The sequence below is a fragment of the Rhinolophus ferrumequinum genome, chromosome 9, assembly GCF_004115265.2.
Source record: "Rhinolophus ferrumequinum isolate MPI-CBG mRhiFer1 chromosome 9, mRhiFer1_v1.p, whole genome shotgun sequence".
Classification (NCBI taxonomy): Eukaryota; Metazoa; Chordata; class Mammalia; order Chiroptera; family Rhinolophidae; genus Rhinolophus; species Rhinolophus ferrumequinum.
Genome location: NC_046292.1, coordinates 53,339,868 through 53,356,651, shown reverse-complemented (window position 1 = coordinate 53,356,651; position 16,784 = coordinate 53,339,868). Strand labels below are relative to the sequence as shown.

Sequence of the window (16,784 nt, the reverse complement as noted above, 5' to 3'; positions counted from 1 at the left end):
TGCGCCGGGCGCTGCTTCTACTCCTGCTGCTGCGATTGCAAAGCCGCCGCCGCCGCCGCCGCTCGCCCTGCCTCCGCCGCCGCCGCGCCTCCTCCCTCATTCGCCGGCGCGCTCGCCTCCTCGCTAGATGGTGTGCGAGCCGCCCGAGAATTAGACACACTCCGGACTCGGCCAAAAGCAACCGAGAGGAGGTGTAGTGCGGTGCCAGGGGGTGGGAGGGGAGGGAGGGAGGGAAAGCGAAGAGGAGGAGGAGGAGGGGAGGCGAAAAAAAAAAAAAAAAAGGAAAAAAAAAGAAAGAAAAGAAAAAGAAAAAAGACAGAGAAACAACACCCAACAACTAGAGGGGGGAGAAAGAAAGAAAAGAAACCCACCCACCCACCAAAAAAAAAAGAAAAAAAAATCCTGTGGCGCGCCGCCTGGTTCCCGGGAAGACTCGCCAGCACCAGGGGGTGGGGGAGTGCGAGCTGAAAGCTTCTGGAGAGTGAGCAGCCCTAGCAGGGATGGACATGATGCTGTTGGTGCAGGGTGCTTGTTGCTCGAACCAGTGGCTGGCGGCGGTGCTCCTCAGCCTGTGCTGCCTACTACCCTCCTGCCTCCCGGCTGGACAGAGTGTGGACTTCCCCTGGGCGGCTGTGGACAACATGATGGTCAGAAAAGGGGACACGGCGGTGCTTAGGTAGGAAGAACGGCGTGCTTTTCGTACTTGTGTCAGTCTATCTTTCTGTCTCTCTTTCCACCCCTTTTGCCTTCTTTTTAAGCCGAGTAACAATGCTGATGCCGATTACTACCGAAAGACCACATCTCACGAAAGCCAGGTGCTGATTCTGCCCCAGCCCTGGTCCCTTTACGCTGGGGCAGGTAGCAGGCTGGACTCCTGATGCTAAAGCACTTTGCCTGAACGCCAAGTCGCCCTGGGATGAGTGAAGTGGGCGGCTTAAGAGGGGCAGGTGCCACTCTGAAACTCAACAAGGTCTCTGTTTTACTATCATGGGTTACTCTTGCAGAGTCTGACAAGTTTGTCAGGTTTGTTTCTGTTTGACTCTCGCCTAAGCGACTTTTCCAAACTGCTGGCTCCCTGCTCCCATTTATTTCCCTCTCACTTGGACACTTAGGCTCAATTTCTCCCTCTTCCGCTTTCTTTCTTTCCTCTTAACTGCTTTCTCCCTTTTCTCCTTGCTCTTCCTCTTTACCTGCTTTTTTTCCCCATTCCATTCTTACTCTTTTTTTGTCCATTCCTTCCCTTTTCTGTTTTTTATTATTTCTCCCCTTTTCTATTTTCTCACTTTTATCTCCACCACTCTAATTTCTGATCCTCTTATTTACCCCACTTTCCTCCACTCTTCACCCTTACCTACTCCCCATCTTTCTTCCTCATTCCTGTCTCTATTTTGTGATCTTGTTATCCTTTTTTTTGACTCAACATTTCCCATCTATCTCCTTTCCCATCGCTGTCATACACTCATGCCTCTTCTCTCTAACCCCTTTCAGTACCATTTTTTTTCACCCTCACACATCTTTTTCTTCAACACACTCCTTCACATACTCCCTATTTCACGTCCTCACACACACTGGCACTCCCATGCTCTAACAAGCACTTTCACATCCAGATTCTCTTTTACTGTTTAAAAGGCATACACTTCACTGATCCACACAGGCACTCACACGTGTGTACACAGGGTCTCTCTCTCTCTCTCTCTCTCTCTCTCTCTCTCTCTCTCTCTCTCTCTCTCTCTCTCTCTCTCTCCTCCTCCTCTCCTTCCCTCCCTCCTTTTCTTCCCTCTCTCTGTTTTCTCTACCCCCTCCTCCCTTCTTCCATCTTCAGTTTGACTTGTTTCTCACTCTCCCTTCTTCTCTTCTTTCTCCTAAGCTTGGCCACAGAAATATTTTGTCATTAATGAACATCCATAGCCTGATGTTAGCCCTAAGGAACACTGTAGAGTGAGCTTCTGCAAACATTGTCTGTCCTGTGAAAATACAAATTGATGATCGGCAGTGCTTAGACCTAAACAAGGCTAAACACCCTTATTCCTTCATTTCCCATCGCCCTTCCTTCTCCCCCTGACACCCCCACCTGACGTACACCTCAAATCTCCCTGAGAGATCTTCTTTCTCTCCACTGGGTGGTAGTTGGCTAATAAGTGTGGATTGTACAAAGTCAGTATGCATGATGTGCCTAAGGTGAAAGAGAGTGATATGTTTCTGTTTGGATCATGCAACATAATTTAAATTTAATGATCTGGGATCTGGGTGTGGTATATGACTTCCACCTTCTGAAACATGCTTATGAGTCCGAATTTGTGTGGAATGCTATTACGGCATCTAATATACTCTAATAACATGCTTTTATAACATATCTTGCTATTTTTGCTGTAAACACAAATGCCACTAGGTGTATACAAAAGTAACAAATTGTTGTAACTTAGTAAAATACCTTTCTTTTCATTGTTGGTAAAAAGTGATGAACTCTTTGACACATAAAGGATATAAATTAAACCCATATTTGTGTTCTTTACGTTAAGTGTGTTTTAGAAGTTTGAACAATAGTGGTAAGGATGAAACCCTATTTTCAGAGGCTGCAAACATGTGTCATGGGAGCTGCAATTTGTAACAGCATATTGCTTATTTGTAATGATCATTAATATTGTCAACCTAAAGGGTTTGATAGACTGCTTGTCTTTTGATGACATATCTTGGCATTTTGTTTCTAATGGACAATCTAATAAACAGTATGGCTAATTAAAATACCTGAACCCATGTTTTGTTTCTAGGAAACCGATGTTTAGTTGACTCATTGCTTCCAATACCGAAGCTTCTTTAACTAGTGGGGACAATATCTTTCCAGTATTGTTGGTTTGGTGCACTCCTTGTTTACTTGTATGCACTATGTCTCTCTCTCTCTCTTTTTTTTTTTTTTCTATATCCTGAGTTTTATAATATCTTGTTTTAGGGAACTTTAGACTTTTAAACTTTTTAAAGAGACTGTAACGTCTATTGCTTCTAAATGGTATTTCTAACCAAATACAATGTTTATTTTTTAATAAACAGAATCATTTTTTTATATGCAACAGAAATCTGATCTGCAATACTTTTTACCCAAAGTGATTTGCTTGTAGTAATTCTAGAATTCTCTAGGGAGTATCCCATTTTTTTACTTTCTTACTTGTCTATAGGTTTTAAACTATTTTAACATATATATTTACAAACAATTCTGTTATTTCTCTTTGCTCCTCTCCTGCAACTGGTATTTACTCTGTTCATAGAGCAATAGAGACAGAGCTTAAAGACATAATTGAGTGTGTGTAAGTCAGGTGGCATGGTTTGCATCAAATGTAATGTCACAGAATTATATTTTACGTTTTTGCTTTGGATACTTAGAATTGCAGTTGATATTATCCTGTAACTCATTAGAAAACCAAACAAAATATACCCTCAAACATACACACTCCCATCAAAGTACAGAAATCTAGTGCTCAAAAGAACACTTTACTGAGTTACAATATATCATTTATTAAGCTTTACACAATGTATTCAATTTTTAATGTAACATCCCTCAAAATGTGTCTAATAAAAAGCAAATAGTGACATAACAGTTATCAAATAACTTTAAGTGCTAAAGGCCTGAAAGTGCAAACATGTAAGCCAGTGACTGTTGCTTGTGGTTACATTAATGACACAGAAGTTTAAAGGTCAAATGATCCATTTTTATCTCCTAAGTGTCACAAAGTCTGTTTTAGAGAAAATAACCAAGAAAAACAAAACTTTCTTTAAGTGATGTTATAATACAAAAGGGAAATTCATTCTGTGATCTACTGACTATATCTATCATTTTGTAAATCATCTTCTCTGTTCAGCTTAGAGGACTTCTAATGAAATTTCATTTAATAATTTCAACCTTCTTATCATTGTAACTTTGCCTTTTAGGTTAGTGAAGCAATATATTAAATGTCAAAATATCCCTTGCTTCTAATAATGTTATTCACTGATAAATCTGTGAAGGATTCACTTGAGCTATTTGGACCTTCTTGATAAAGTATTTAATGATGCATCTATTCAATAAAGTAACATTTGGTATCTCCCTTACTTAAACTTCGGATTTAAAAAAATGCATGGATGTCTAGAGTACCTTGTAATTTGCTACAAACACAAACTAATATGTTCATTAATTTATTAAATATGGAATTTGATTGCAACTACATTTAATATGTATTAGTATTTTATGCTTAACAAAACTTGTTAATCTGATTATGGAGAAATTTTTTTCTCCAGTCTTCATTTTGCGTTCTGTAGCATGGAAGATCTGAGTCAGTGTTCCATGGGGTGACGTAGCAAAGAACAGGAGATGCTGGAACCATAACATGGATCAGACTTCAGGACCTAGTATTTCTAGATCAGGAAAACGAAGGGGAACAAAACTCTGCTCCGGATCAATACATACATTTTAGACAAGTTTTTAAATATAGTTTTGCAGTTACTTTAATATGAGTACATTGTTCTATTATTACCTTATGAACAAACACAGTTATATTAACATGTCCAAAATGTTTAATATTCTTTGGAAATAATACAAGGAACATCCCCATTTACATCCTCCTAATATGTGCACATGTTTTAAAACACATGTCATTTTTAAACTAACTCTTTCAATCTGTTCCTACTTCAGCTCTTTTCTATAACTTTGTACATTTCAAGCCACTTTCCTGATGTACATTCAAAATAGTCTATTCTCTGCTTGCTTGCTTGCTTTAATCAAAGAAAGGAAGAGAGATTCTTTTCTTAAATGTGACATCTCCTTTTAGCTTAGCAAAGTTGAACTCTGTCATTTTAATGCAGTAGATTTGAATAGGAGTTATATGAGATTCTAATATGATTTTTCAATAAGGAGGAAAAATTTTGCTTATATCATAGGAAGTAGAGCATAGTTCACTAGAAGAAACAAAACTTTTGCAAGGGCATTTGTAAATAGGTATGACAAGTATTTATTGCTTCTCAGCCTGTTTGTCTAATATATTTGCCTTTTGATTAGATTACATTAATTAGTTTTTGTTTGAAATGCATGCTATTGGATACAAGAAAGTAAATGATATATGTATGAGAATTCAGAATTACCCACAGCAATAGAAATCAATTATGCTGTACTTTTGGAAAATCATTGGAGTTTCACATAGTCTGTTGAGTTATTCCTACATATTGATGCATCACATATCCCAAATACACTCTTCAACTACATAGGTATTTTCAATTTCGAATGTTAAAGGCATTATTTAAAAATCTGTATGCTTATTAAATAATATCATCAAACAAATATATTTAAAATTCTTAATTTTTTCCTTCTTAAAAAAAAGTGGTAATAGATTGTCATACTGAGTCAATTTGGAAACATGTATTCCAGAATATGGAATAAAATGCTACAGTATTACCTGTAGTGATTTTCAGAGCTATTCTATTGGAATGACATATTGGTTGGTATATTAACATGCAATCATTTATTATATTAAAAAAACAAGACAATGTTTTTAAAATGTATACATAAATGTATTTTTGCCCCATGTTTTTCATTCGGAAGAATTGATAAGTCTATGTAGTTATATACATCTTTGAACACAAGCATGTTAAGGAAGTACTTATTTGAAATAGATTGGCTTTGCAATTAAACAGCTCCATAAAATAAATTAATTCTGCAATACCTGACTTCTGACGAGTTTAGAGAAATGTTCACAACCTATATGTGACATTTCTGGGTTGATTGACTATATGGAACTTTCATCCTTCTGCTACTCTATGCTACTGGAGATAGATGATGGAGTTAATCCCTCAGCCGCATTTCCCAGTCAGCCACACCAAGCTGTCTTCAGGCTGTGGTTGGCTGGTGATAGATAGTTAGGGGAGAATGGAGGACACAGTGAGTGAGAGGCCAGAGTGTTTCTCCCTCCTTCATTGCTTTGGGCAACGTCCAGCAGCGTCTCCATCTCTCACTGGAACCTCACACTCTTCCATCTTGCGTCTTCTACCTGATAACTGGCCCTTGGGCTTCTGTTTACCACCTCATCCACTAGTTCTTTCATCCCAGGAGCAGTAATGGTTTCCTGCTGTTAAAACTGCTGGGATCTCTTACTGTCACCTATTTGGCTTCTCAGTTTTCCCATCCCCTTTGTAATCAATTTCCTCCCTTAAGTTCCCTCTGTTTTAAATATCCAGAATGGTTTCAGTTCTCCTGCTAGAACCCTGATTAATACAAAGTGAAAAGGAATAGTTTCAGTGATTTTAATTATGTTTGGTTAAATGACTGATTTGTCCCTGCCACCAAAATGTTGATTGCTAGCACTGAATATAATAGTGGTTTAAGGAGACATGCTTTGGAGTTATACCATGGCAATATTGTGGCACATTACAAACAAAGAAGATAGATATTTGGATTTTTTTCCACACATAGATTATGTGAGAATAATAAAACAAATTTATAGATATTAAATTAAATTTAAAAAATAAGGATGTTGGTGGATATATATTGGTAAGATTCAATAATAGTATATCTTTTTATTTTTTAGACTGAGCATGAGAGAACTAGGGCTAAACTATGTGCATATGTGATCAAAATGCTGAGTTAATTCTTACAGTATTACCTATTTAAATCAGGAGGAATTAAAGACCTTTTTTTTAAAATGTAGCTTAATATTTGAGGAGCTAATCAAAGTTTTCGGTTTCTTATGAAGTGTATGACCATAACAATGCCCATGATTCAAGAATTTGACCACTGTTGAAATTAGTTTCTCAAGCCACTTGAATAGTTATTAGAACTCAGACAACTTTTCTAACTATATCCTGTTCAAAATAGCATAAATTAAGACAGTATGGACATCTTGTTTACATAGAAGAGCTAAGGGAATCTTCATGTGTTCATTGGTGTGTTGTTTTTTGTTGTAGTTTTTTGGTTTGTTTTTTCCATCTATTTTCGCTCTTAACTGAATATTAGATAATGTGGTGACCTTCCCCCTGACTTCTTCAAAATACTTCCTGAAAGATAACTTGTGTAGGTGTCTGGCTCCAATAAAGGAAGGTCTGAAAATTGAGTTTGCGAACTTGAACTTGTTGCAACAATGTTGCTAACATGTTTTGATATCAGAGGGATTATTCATTATGAATCTGTACCAGCTGGACAAACAGTTAACCAAGTTTACTATTTGGAAGTGCTGAAAAGGCTGTGTGAAAAAGTTAGACGACCTGAACTTTTCACCAACAATTCATGGCTCTTGCATCATGACAATGCACCAGCTCACACGGCACTGTCCATGAGGGAATTTTTAGCCAGTAAACAAATAACTGTATTGGAACACCCTCCCTACTCACCTGATCTGGCCCCTAGTGACTTCTTTCTTTACCTGAAGATAAAGGAAATATTGAAAGGAAGACATTTTGATGATTTTCAGGACATCCAGTGTAATACGACGACAACTCTGATGGCCAGTCCAGAAAAAGAGTTCCAAAATTGCTTTGAAGGGTGGACTAGGCACTGGCGATGGTGCATAGCTTCCCAAGGGGAGTACTTCCATCGTGATATTCACCAATGAGGCATGTATCACCTTTTCTAGGATGAATTCGCGAGCTTAATTGTCAGGTCTCATACATATATGCATATGCATATATATAAGTATACTCATATATTCCAGGCTAATATCCACTGTTGTTTTACTTAATGAATCCATAGAAAGATATGTGGAAGAATATGTGCATTTGTTCTTTATTAATTGTTTCAGGTTTTAATAATTGTAATATCATTAGTACTGTGTTAGATCTGCATGCTTATTGTGATTAAGTACTTTAAATAGAATTTATATATCAATAACCTCTGCCTTACATAATTCCTGCAGACATCCTAGTGGGTTAAGATACATTGGAATCATTCAGTGTCTTTAAATTGTAGGATACAACCTCCTGGGGGGTCTTGAAGAAAATGTGCTGGATATTAAAGGTATTTTTAAAATAAAATGTATTAAAATAGAGTAAAAGGCATTATGCATAGTAACAGTAAGCAAAGTATTTGATTAAACTTTTGTGTGTGTTGTATGTGTGTGTGTATGTGCACGTGCTGTGTCAAGATTTTAGATGTATTTCTTACTGTGGATTTCAGAAGAAAAAGTTTGAAATGCACTGGTATACTTGTAAGATTTTGAGATACAGTTATAATTTTAAGAAGATTCAAGATTTTTAATTATATAGGAAAGGCTTTTGCCATTTGCATTTATAATTATCAGATAACAGGAACAGTTCAAAATAACAAAATGCCTGTTGTGACCTAGCATTTTTTTCTGTTTCTACATTAACTCATGGAGCCTCCTCTTCCTTTCTCCTAAGGTTTCAATTAAATGCAATCAATAAAGGTACAGAGGTAGAGAGAATGGACTATTTGCTATAGATGAATAACTCTGAATTGTGAAAGTTAGCTACACACCTCAAACCAGAGCAGAACTTTTGTATCATTTCAAGCATCTTCCAGAGGTAGGTCAACAGTACTTGATAAACCACAGGGTACTGATACTAGCTGATAGAATTTTAATGTGGTCATATGGCTTTGATTTACAATGTTGAGGAAGTTATCTATTAACATAGTGGTTTCTAAGCCATATCAAGTTCTGGATCCTGAGATAGCACCTTTGATGCTCTTAAGCATCCAGCTGGCATGAGAATTGGTCTTTTAATCACTTTCTCTAGGAAAAGAGGAATATAAGAAAGGAAGAATTTGGCAGTTTGCCAGCATTAAGTGTTGCTCTTTTGAGCAGAAGCCAATATGTTATACTTTGTGGATAGCTGGTAATTTGTTCAATTTAAGGAAGACGTTTATAACCCTTTCCATTCCATAACTAAATTGTTACTGAATTTCACTAAGTAGTTTAGACACAGGTCCAGTGTTCATGCTCATGCTGCCAAAAAGGGTTTCGTTAAAGCTATAGCTACTGCTATAAAGGAAAGGTTTTGGATGATTGAAATGGCCATAAGAGATATGTGTTCTGTTGCCTTCAGAAACCCCTTCTCTCTCATGGAACTAAATTAAATTTAGAGATGTTAAAAGGATTTAGGAGATATTTTGAACATAAGAACTATAATCAGAAGGCGAGAGAATATTGTTTATATAATCTCTCCAATAACATCACATGCTATTGTATCGGGATATTAAATGAATAAATCAAAGGGATCATAAAGTTTTCCTAATCTTGTAGATATACTGTTTCATACAGGAGAACACACTTAGATATATTTGATTTGCGAGTAACCTATTTACAAATTGGTGTCCTGGTAATCAATCAGCTGAATAGATAATGGCATCTCTACCACGTAACAAATTGCTTTACACATTATTAGTGCTCAAAACCTGAATGTTGAATGTAGGAATTGAAGTTGAAAGGGAGGAAGGAAGAGATAAAAATATGTTATGCTGTATAAGTGACTTATAATAAAGTTACCTAAAATTTTAGATCACTGAGATGACATAAAATTAAGCCCACAAATTGTACTATACAGAAGAATTATAATAAAAAGGAATAAATGTCAGTTTACAAAATTCATTAAATAATTGGAATAATTCTAGACCTACATCCTTCCCATGATGTAAAGATGTACATGGTACAAATTGAACTTCAAAGATCGTATTTTACACTCAGGAATATGTCTGTCTCCCAAGGTACTAGTCCATTTATGTTTATTTTTAAAGATAGACAGTAGCTCTGTACCTTGGCCTGAAATGGGGTCAAGTACCAGTGTTTTGGAATATGTTCACAAAAAAGAAATCATATATAACTCTTTGAGTAATCGCTCACTTGTCTTCTCGTGCATGTCATTGATCAGTTTTTTACTCTTACATCATTAATATGAAATAATAGATATGAAGAGTTATTTTTGCTTTTGTGCAGATTTTTATCTTTTATTGTAATCGTTTAGTTGCATTGAAAAACCAATCATGCTTTGTGGTATCCAGAATGGCAGTGATGAGAGTGAGTTCCTACTTCTCTACTTTCTGGCTATGTGACTTGAACAAAATGCTATGCCGTCATTTAGTACCTTAATAGCAAAACTACATGATAATATGAGATAATGTTTGGAAAAGGCTAACGTAATATCCACCATATAGTAAGAACTGAATTTATATTAGCTAATGATTTTATGCAGCTTTTCTTTTCCTAATCTCAATCTGATATTGGTAGCACTGTTTGCTTATTGATAAAGGTATGTTTTCCCCGATTTAAAATCACTGTACTAATTATTTGTGAACCCATTGTACAGTATTTGTTGACCATATATTTTCATTGTTATTTTGTTAAAATAACATTTGTGAAGTAGTACCCTCGGGTGTCAGATGGTGAGCCCTGGTTCAACAAAAGACCACAGAAGGAATTTAAATGGAGAAGTTTATTACTCACAGGTCCTGGAGGCGGTCTGGGCACACCTCCAGGGGTCACATGGGGAGGTCAATGCAAGATGCAGGGAGAAACAGTGCAGGACCTAGGGCATAGGCTTTTACTAATGTCCATGGGTGGAGTGCTTTAGGATTCCCTGGCCAACGCTGGATCAGTCAATTCAAACCAAAAAGAGTAGGGTTTTATCTAAGGGATGTACAAAGGGAAGACACAGCGGGGGAGGCAGGAGAGAATGTTGCTCAGGAAGACTGCTGGGGAGGGGATATGAGGAACTTAAATTTGCTTGTGATTCTTTCAGGCTTTTATCTACAGCTTGGGCTGAAAGAAGGTGCTAGTGTGAGACGTTCAAGGCCCTGCAGGCCTTTTGGACACACAGAATGGATGCCAAAACAGCAGTGGAGGAGAGTAATTTAGCTAAACTCTTGACGTTTTATATTTTAAAGATTTTGTTTAATGGACAACTTGTATTTGTTGTTATTGAGCATAATAAGCAAATGAAATGACTCCAAATCTGGAGGTAGAAACACACCAAAAGAGGTTTTAGTTTATTAGGGTGCTGACCTAGAGCACTCACTAGCAGCAGAACCATACAGTTTACGCTCAGCAGACTGATGGTGACCTGATTCACTTACCAGTAGTAAGAAATCAGTGGAACTGGGTGGCCACATGCAACATCGAGGACAGAAGAAGAAATGAGGTGACAGAGAGAAGAAATACGAGGGATTAGAAAGTACAATGTGATGGCAGTAGAGGAGTCAGAGGGTGAAGATTAATATTTGTGACAGTTAGAATGGAAGAGGCGGTAACTGGTGACAATATTGGAATAGTCCATAAGAGGGCTAGACTTTTCTTTTTTTTTTTTTAAATAGCCAACTGTGTATTCCAAATGGGGTAGCAAGTAATTTATTCAGGATTAACTATACCTTCATGGTATATTTACGACATCTGTTATTCTGAAGGCAGTGTAATTCAGAAGCAGTCTGTATGTGCAGAACTTTCTGTCTATATTGTGATTTTATTCATAGTCAATACACTCGGGAAATACAAATGCTTACTCTAATTCTGCATATTTGCCAAATGCACAGTAGAATGATTTAAGTTCATAATCATGATTCAGATTCAACTAACATTCACTGAGCTCCTACTGTATATATACATGGTATACCTTAACAGCAATATATAATAATTTATTGCTTTCCCAGTTTTATAGCCACGTAAATTCAGGCTTGGAAAGGTAAGGTCATCTGCCCCAGGTGAACAGGTCATAGCTGAGCCAGAATTCAAATCTAGGTCCTTTTATTCCAAGGCTAGTGACTTTTCCATTGTGTCTCTCACTAAGAGAAGATCAAAACAATTGGTTAATGTATTGCTTATTCAGTTATTAAACATTTATTAAGCACCATCCTCATTTTAACTACTGCTAAATTGACAATGATAAAAATAATCAAAAAGGCATGTTATGTATTTGAGGAAATATGTTAAATTATTTAAATTAGGTTAAGTACTTAGCATATATTAAATAGTAATTAGCATTTACTAAATTGGAAAATAGTGAAAATTGTTAAAACTAAAAATCTCTTATCCAAAATGATTTCATCCCTAATGATTATAAAGGTATTGATAACACAAGAAAAAAACCACAGCTTTTGGTTAGGCATTATGCAATGGTTACTTCACTGAATCCTTGCAATACCTACAATTTTTCTACTTTATTAGAGAAACAAACTCATAGAAGATGAATCAGTTTTTAAACTTTAACACAACTAGTAAACTACATAACCAGGATTTGATCCTAGGCTTGTGTGTCTCCAAAGCCCATGTTCATTTTTTTTTTTTTTTTAAACCACAATGTTTCCAATGGCATACTGTCGTCCTAACAGAAAGGAAAAGCTGTGGTTGCTTGCTGTAGTTTTCCAAGTCTCCAGCTTAATCATTTGAATGCTAATTCTAGTATAACTCTAAGCAGTGAATCAAACTGATTTAGAACTCTCCTTTGAAAAGGGCTAGGCTACCTAGAGTATTGAGCACCATTATTTTCAAAGATAGATGGGGGAAGGAAAAATCAGAGATCTAAAAAAGATACTTTTATTCCAGTTTCATTAAACATGTCAGTAATATATTATCGAATCTTTTGTTTCATTGCAGTCAGTGTAAAATGAAACATTGGAATCAGGTTGCCTTTTACTGCTAGCTGGTAGATGAGGCATACCTCATCGTTTATAGCCTCATGGAACGAAAACTCGTTTTTATCTGGTGTGTAATTTAAGAATCTTTTTTAATGTGTTTACATATGCACCTTCTACAGATTTTACATGTACCCTTATGAGAAGAATGTTTAAAGATGACTTACTCCTTGGCCATCCAAAGCTTTCCCAATATAAAGTCCTATTTTTGTCTTATATCAGTCAAGAACATTGTCATCCATCTCTAGTCCAATTCTAACTCCTCATTCTCTGAATTTTGAATTCATAAACCTTTCCATTTTATAATGTTTATTCTATCAACTTTACATTATAGTATATTGTTACCTATTTTGAGCCTACAAAGGAATATACCAGCCATTGTCTTATATAACAGTCTTTCACTTATTGCAAATTCTTCACAGAACTTTGCATATTGGTATTTGTGTAAAATATGTTTACTAAATTACAGCATCTTAAATTGATTTGCATATTCCTTTCTTCTATCAGGAATTTGTTTTATTTTTTTCCTCTCATTTTGTAGTTTTTTCCTTCTCATAGGGAACATGTTCTATGAGACGTCATTCACCATTTTTCGGCATGTATCTATTGAGTCCCTCTCATATACTGGACACTTTTTATAAGTTTGAGATACAATGATGATAATAGATAAGGTCCGTTCTATTGAATTTACATTGTAGTTCAACCTGTGTTCTTAAACAGTGTTATGTAGTGTAAAGAACTTATATTTGATATTTTACCTTACCAACTATTAGCTCTGTGGTCACAAGCAAGTTATTTTTTTCCTTCTTTTTTTCTGAGACTCAGTTTTCTTATCTGTAAAATGGAATACTGGTAGCTACTCTGATGCTGTACTTATTGTGAATTCTAGTAATAACATATGTGAAGGTATCCTAAGCAGTGTTCAGTGTGCAGTTTGCACTCAATGTCAGTGTATTTTCTTTCCACCTTCCTCATCCTTTCTTTAATAGAGCTGTAAGTTATGGACATAGCTATCTAGGTAAATGAAATGTCACATATTATATTGTGCTTTCTGTATGCCATTTCTTCTCTAATAACTTCTGAGGCTTACCTATTTTTAATTCAAGGCAGCTTTCTGATACTTTGAAAAGTAGAGGTAATCTGAACATGTGATAACTATCTCATTCATCTTGTCTACTTTTTGGACTCATTTTCATTTCATTTGAGATGATTTGCCTTTATACTGTCCTCTCTTTAATACTTTTGTACATGGATTTCCCCCTAAATTTGTCAGTTCTGGCATATTCTGAATGTCTATGAAGAATATATTTTCTTCCTCACATTTCTTCCGTTGGTCTCAAAACCTTTTGTCCCATCAGTAGCTGTTTCTTCTAAAATCCTACACTTTTTTTCAGTATATTTGCGTTATCATTATTCTTGGTTAGAAAGGCAGTATATGTAAGGAACGCTTCATAATAGCCCCCTGTTTGACCAACAAAGCAAACAATATTTGAAATTCTTCTGCAAATAATTCTTCATTGAAATAACACTTACATACTTTTTCTACTTCAATTTCTGATGTATTTTAAACCTCCTAATCCCAATGGAATGGATGCTACTTCTCCCTAATTTCAATGATTGATGAGCTGATTTTCTCACCTTTCTCTGGGCATCCTATAAATTCTCTTCATATTCGACGTATATAATCACTTGGTATCTGGTAGGTAATATCTAGACTTTTCTATAACACCTAGCTTCAAGGTGCCTACAATTTTCATATTGTTTTATGGAGAAATCGCTAAAATGTAAATTATTGTTAATTGTCTTTATATTAAAATTCTTATTCACCTTTCTTATCTATATAAGAATATTGTGCTTTTTCAAATTCCTCCTAAGCCCTTTAATGTCTTCATCATTTTGCTACTTTTAGCTACTGATTCATGTGTATTTATGTTGTGCCCTGAAAAATATCATATTTCTTTGAATCATTAAAATAAATGGATCAGGAAACTGATTAAGATTAGTTACCACTCTATAGAATGGGTTATTGAACGTAGTACCTAACCTATAGGTGTGAGAATTTAATGAGATGAAGTTTGTAAAATCCATAGCATCATGTCTGATACAAAACAGACAACAAATAAATGTTAGCTATTATGATTTTTATAAATGTTATTAACAATAGACCTTCAATGATATTTTAGGTTAGCTGACAACAGCCAAAATCAAGATTCTCTGGTAAGTTGCTCACTTCTACATTCTCCACCATGTTTCATGGACTTGTTTCATTAATTATTTTTTATTTCTGATAGGCCTTCTTGCTGTTGTCCTCTCTTTTGTGGGGCTTTCTTCTCTTCATCAATTGATTTTCCAAAATAGATTTTCGATAGTTTCCAACTTCTATTCATTTTCTAAACTTAGCTCAATGGTAATTTTTTTCATGAAACCATTGTTAATTGTTTAGAATTGCATTTTTTTTTTTTAGAATTGAAAATTTTAAAGCAAAAAGTTAAATACATGGAGATACATAGTCCCAAATGTATATCTTCAAATATATGCATTTATTCTTAAATGTATTTACTTCATGACACTGTAAGGCTAACCAATTACCTTGCATTAATGCTGGATGTAGCAAAATGTGTTTGGTGAATACAGTTTCTTACTTATGTTTTAGTTATTTATATACATGTTTTATAATATACCAGTACCTCATCCAAGGCTTCTGAAGGCAGAACTCTTATCTTAATTTCTTTTGTATCCTTGGGGCCTTGGGCAGGCTTGAGGAGTCGAAAAATATATGTGGAAATGAGTAAATAAATCTACAAAAAAGTAGTTTCTCCATAGAGTCCTTTTCATGTTTACTGTGAGTGTATGTACTTATGAGATACACATGTATGCAATATGTTACTTTATTATAATTTGCTATTAATTAACATATTTTTTACACAAATCCCAGTTGGAGTACATGTTAAGGTAAATACGTATGGACATCGCCCTTTCTTAGTGTTTATTTTAATGTTATATTAACCACTCACCAGAAATTTTGTGAGGCAGGGGGACATGTTTGCCATGTAAATATCACTGCCATATTCCCAGAAAGTCTTAATATCAATGACATTATAATGGTACAATAACATGGATCATATCAGGAATTAAGCAATGCGTTCTTTTTTTAAAAAATGTAACATTATCTGAAAAGGAGATTTGTTTTGGTGGGGGGGGCATTGGGGGGTTGATGAAATAAAAACACTTGAATTCCGGAGTGAATGGTGCTGTAGTGCTCTTCCCCCAAGTTCATTTCGGTAGAGGATCATAAAATAATGTATCATAAGTTGGGAGGAAGAATTCAGTGCCAATCTAGTAGGACCAATCGGATTTCATAGTGGGAAAATTGTGACGAATATTGTGTTATGACAATGCTGATAATGCCTACGATTTCTATAGCCTAATAAGAAAATATTTTTTAAATTTATAAAATTGGGAAGCAAGCTCATTGGAAGTTTTCCAAACATCTTATAAGTCCCTAATGGGTATAATTCATATCACATGCCCTAGGGATTTAAAAACAGAGTCCTTAGTTTGGTTTTAAAGGTAAAATCTTTTGGTTTCCAATGCCTGCTGTATATATTACCAGACATTCAGTGGGACACTTAATAAATAGTTTATTGACTGATTGTTGGCATTTCTGTAAACTAATCTTAACCATTGACTTGTTATTCCTTAGCAAATTGGAGACATATTTTAGGATCAAAATTAATTCCTAATGGTAAATTAAATTGTGGTGTTTGTATCTCAGTTATTTTCCATAGTGAAAATTCGAAAGAGGAAGTTTGATATACTCTAAACATACATGGCAATATAGAAACTGAGTGACTTTAGTACCACAAAACTAAACTTAAAGGCTAACAAAAATTAGCTTCATAAAAAAAAGAGTCAATTTATTATCTATAGTATAATATTTTCATTTGGTATTAGCAGGTATGTTGGTGTTCAGACAGTCAAACAACTATCATCAGTCCACATGTAATTAAAACAAAAGATTATCCAAGAGTTTAGAGTTAATATAGCTTAGCAAAAATAGCTGACATATAGTACATATATAAATTGGTAGTAATGGTGTAGTATACAACTTTTGATTCAGAAAAAAAAATGTTATGTACAGTTATTGAACTTTTAATGAAGAAATGACTTTTGAATAAATACGTAAAATTTACTT

The 16,784-nt window shown here is 35.3% G+C and overlaps 1 protein-coding gene across 1 annotated transcript in view; it reads left to right on the top strand.

Annotated features, from left to right (window-relative positions):
* Positions 1-298: 298 nt before the first annotated feature.
* NEGR1 (neuronal growth regulator 1) overlaps positions 299-16,784 on the top strand; it is an 831,724-nt gene continuing 815,238 nt past the window's right edge. Inside the window, exon 1 of the mRNA XM_033115332.1 lies at positions 299-676. Within this exon, the coding sequence (XP_032971223.1) occupies positions 501-676 (176 nt within the window). The 5' untranslated portion in view covers positions 299-500. The remainder of the gene's footprint in view (positions 677-16,784) is intronic.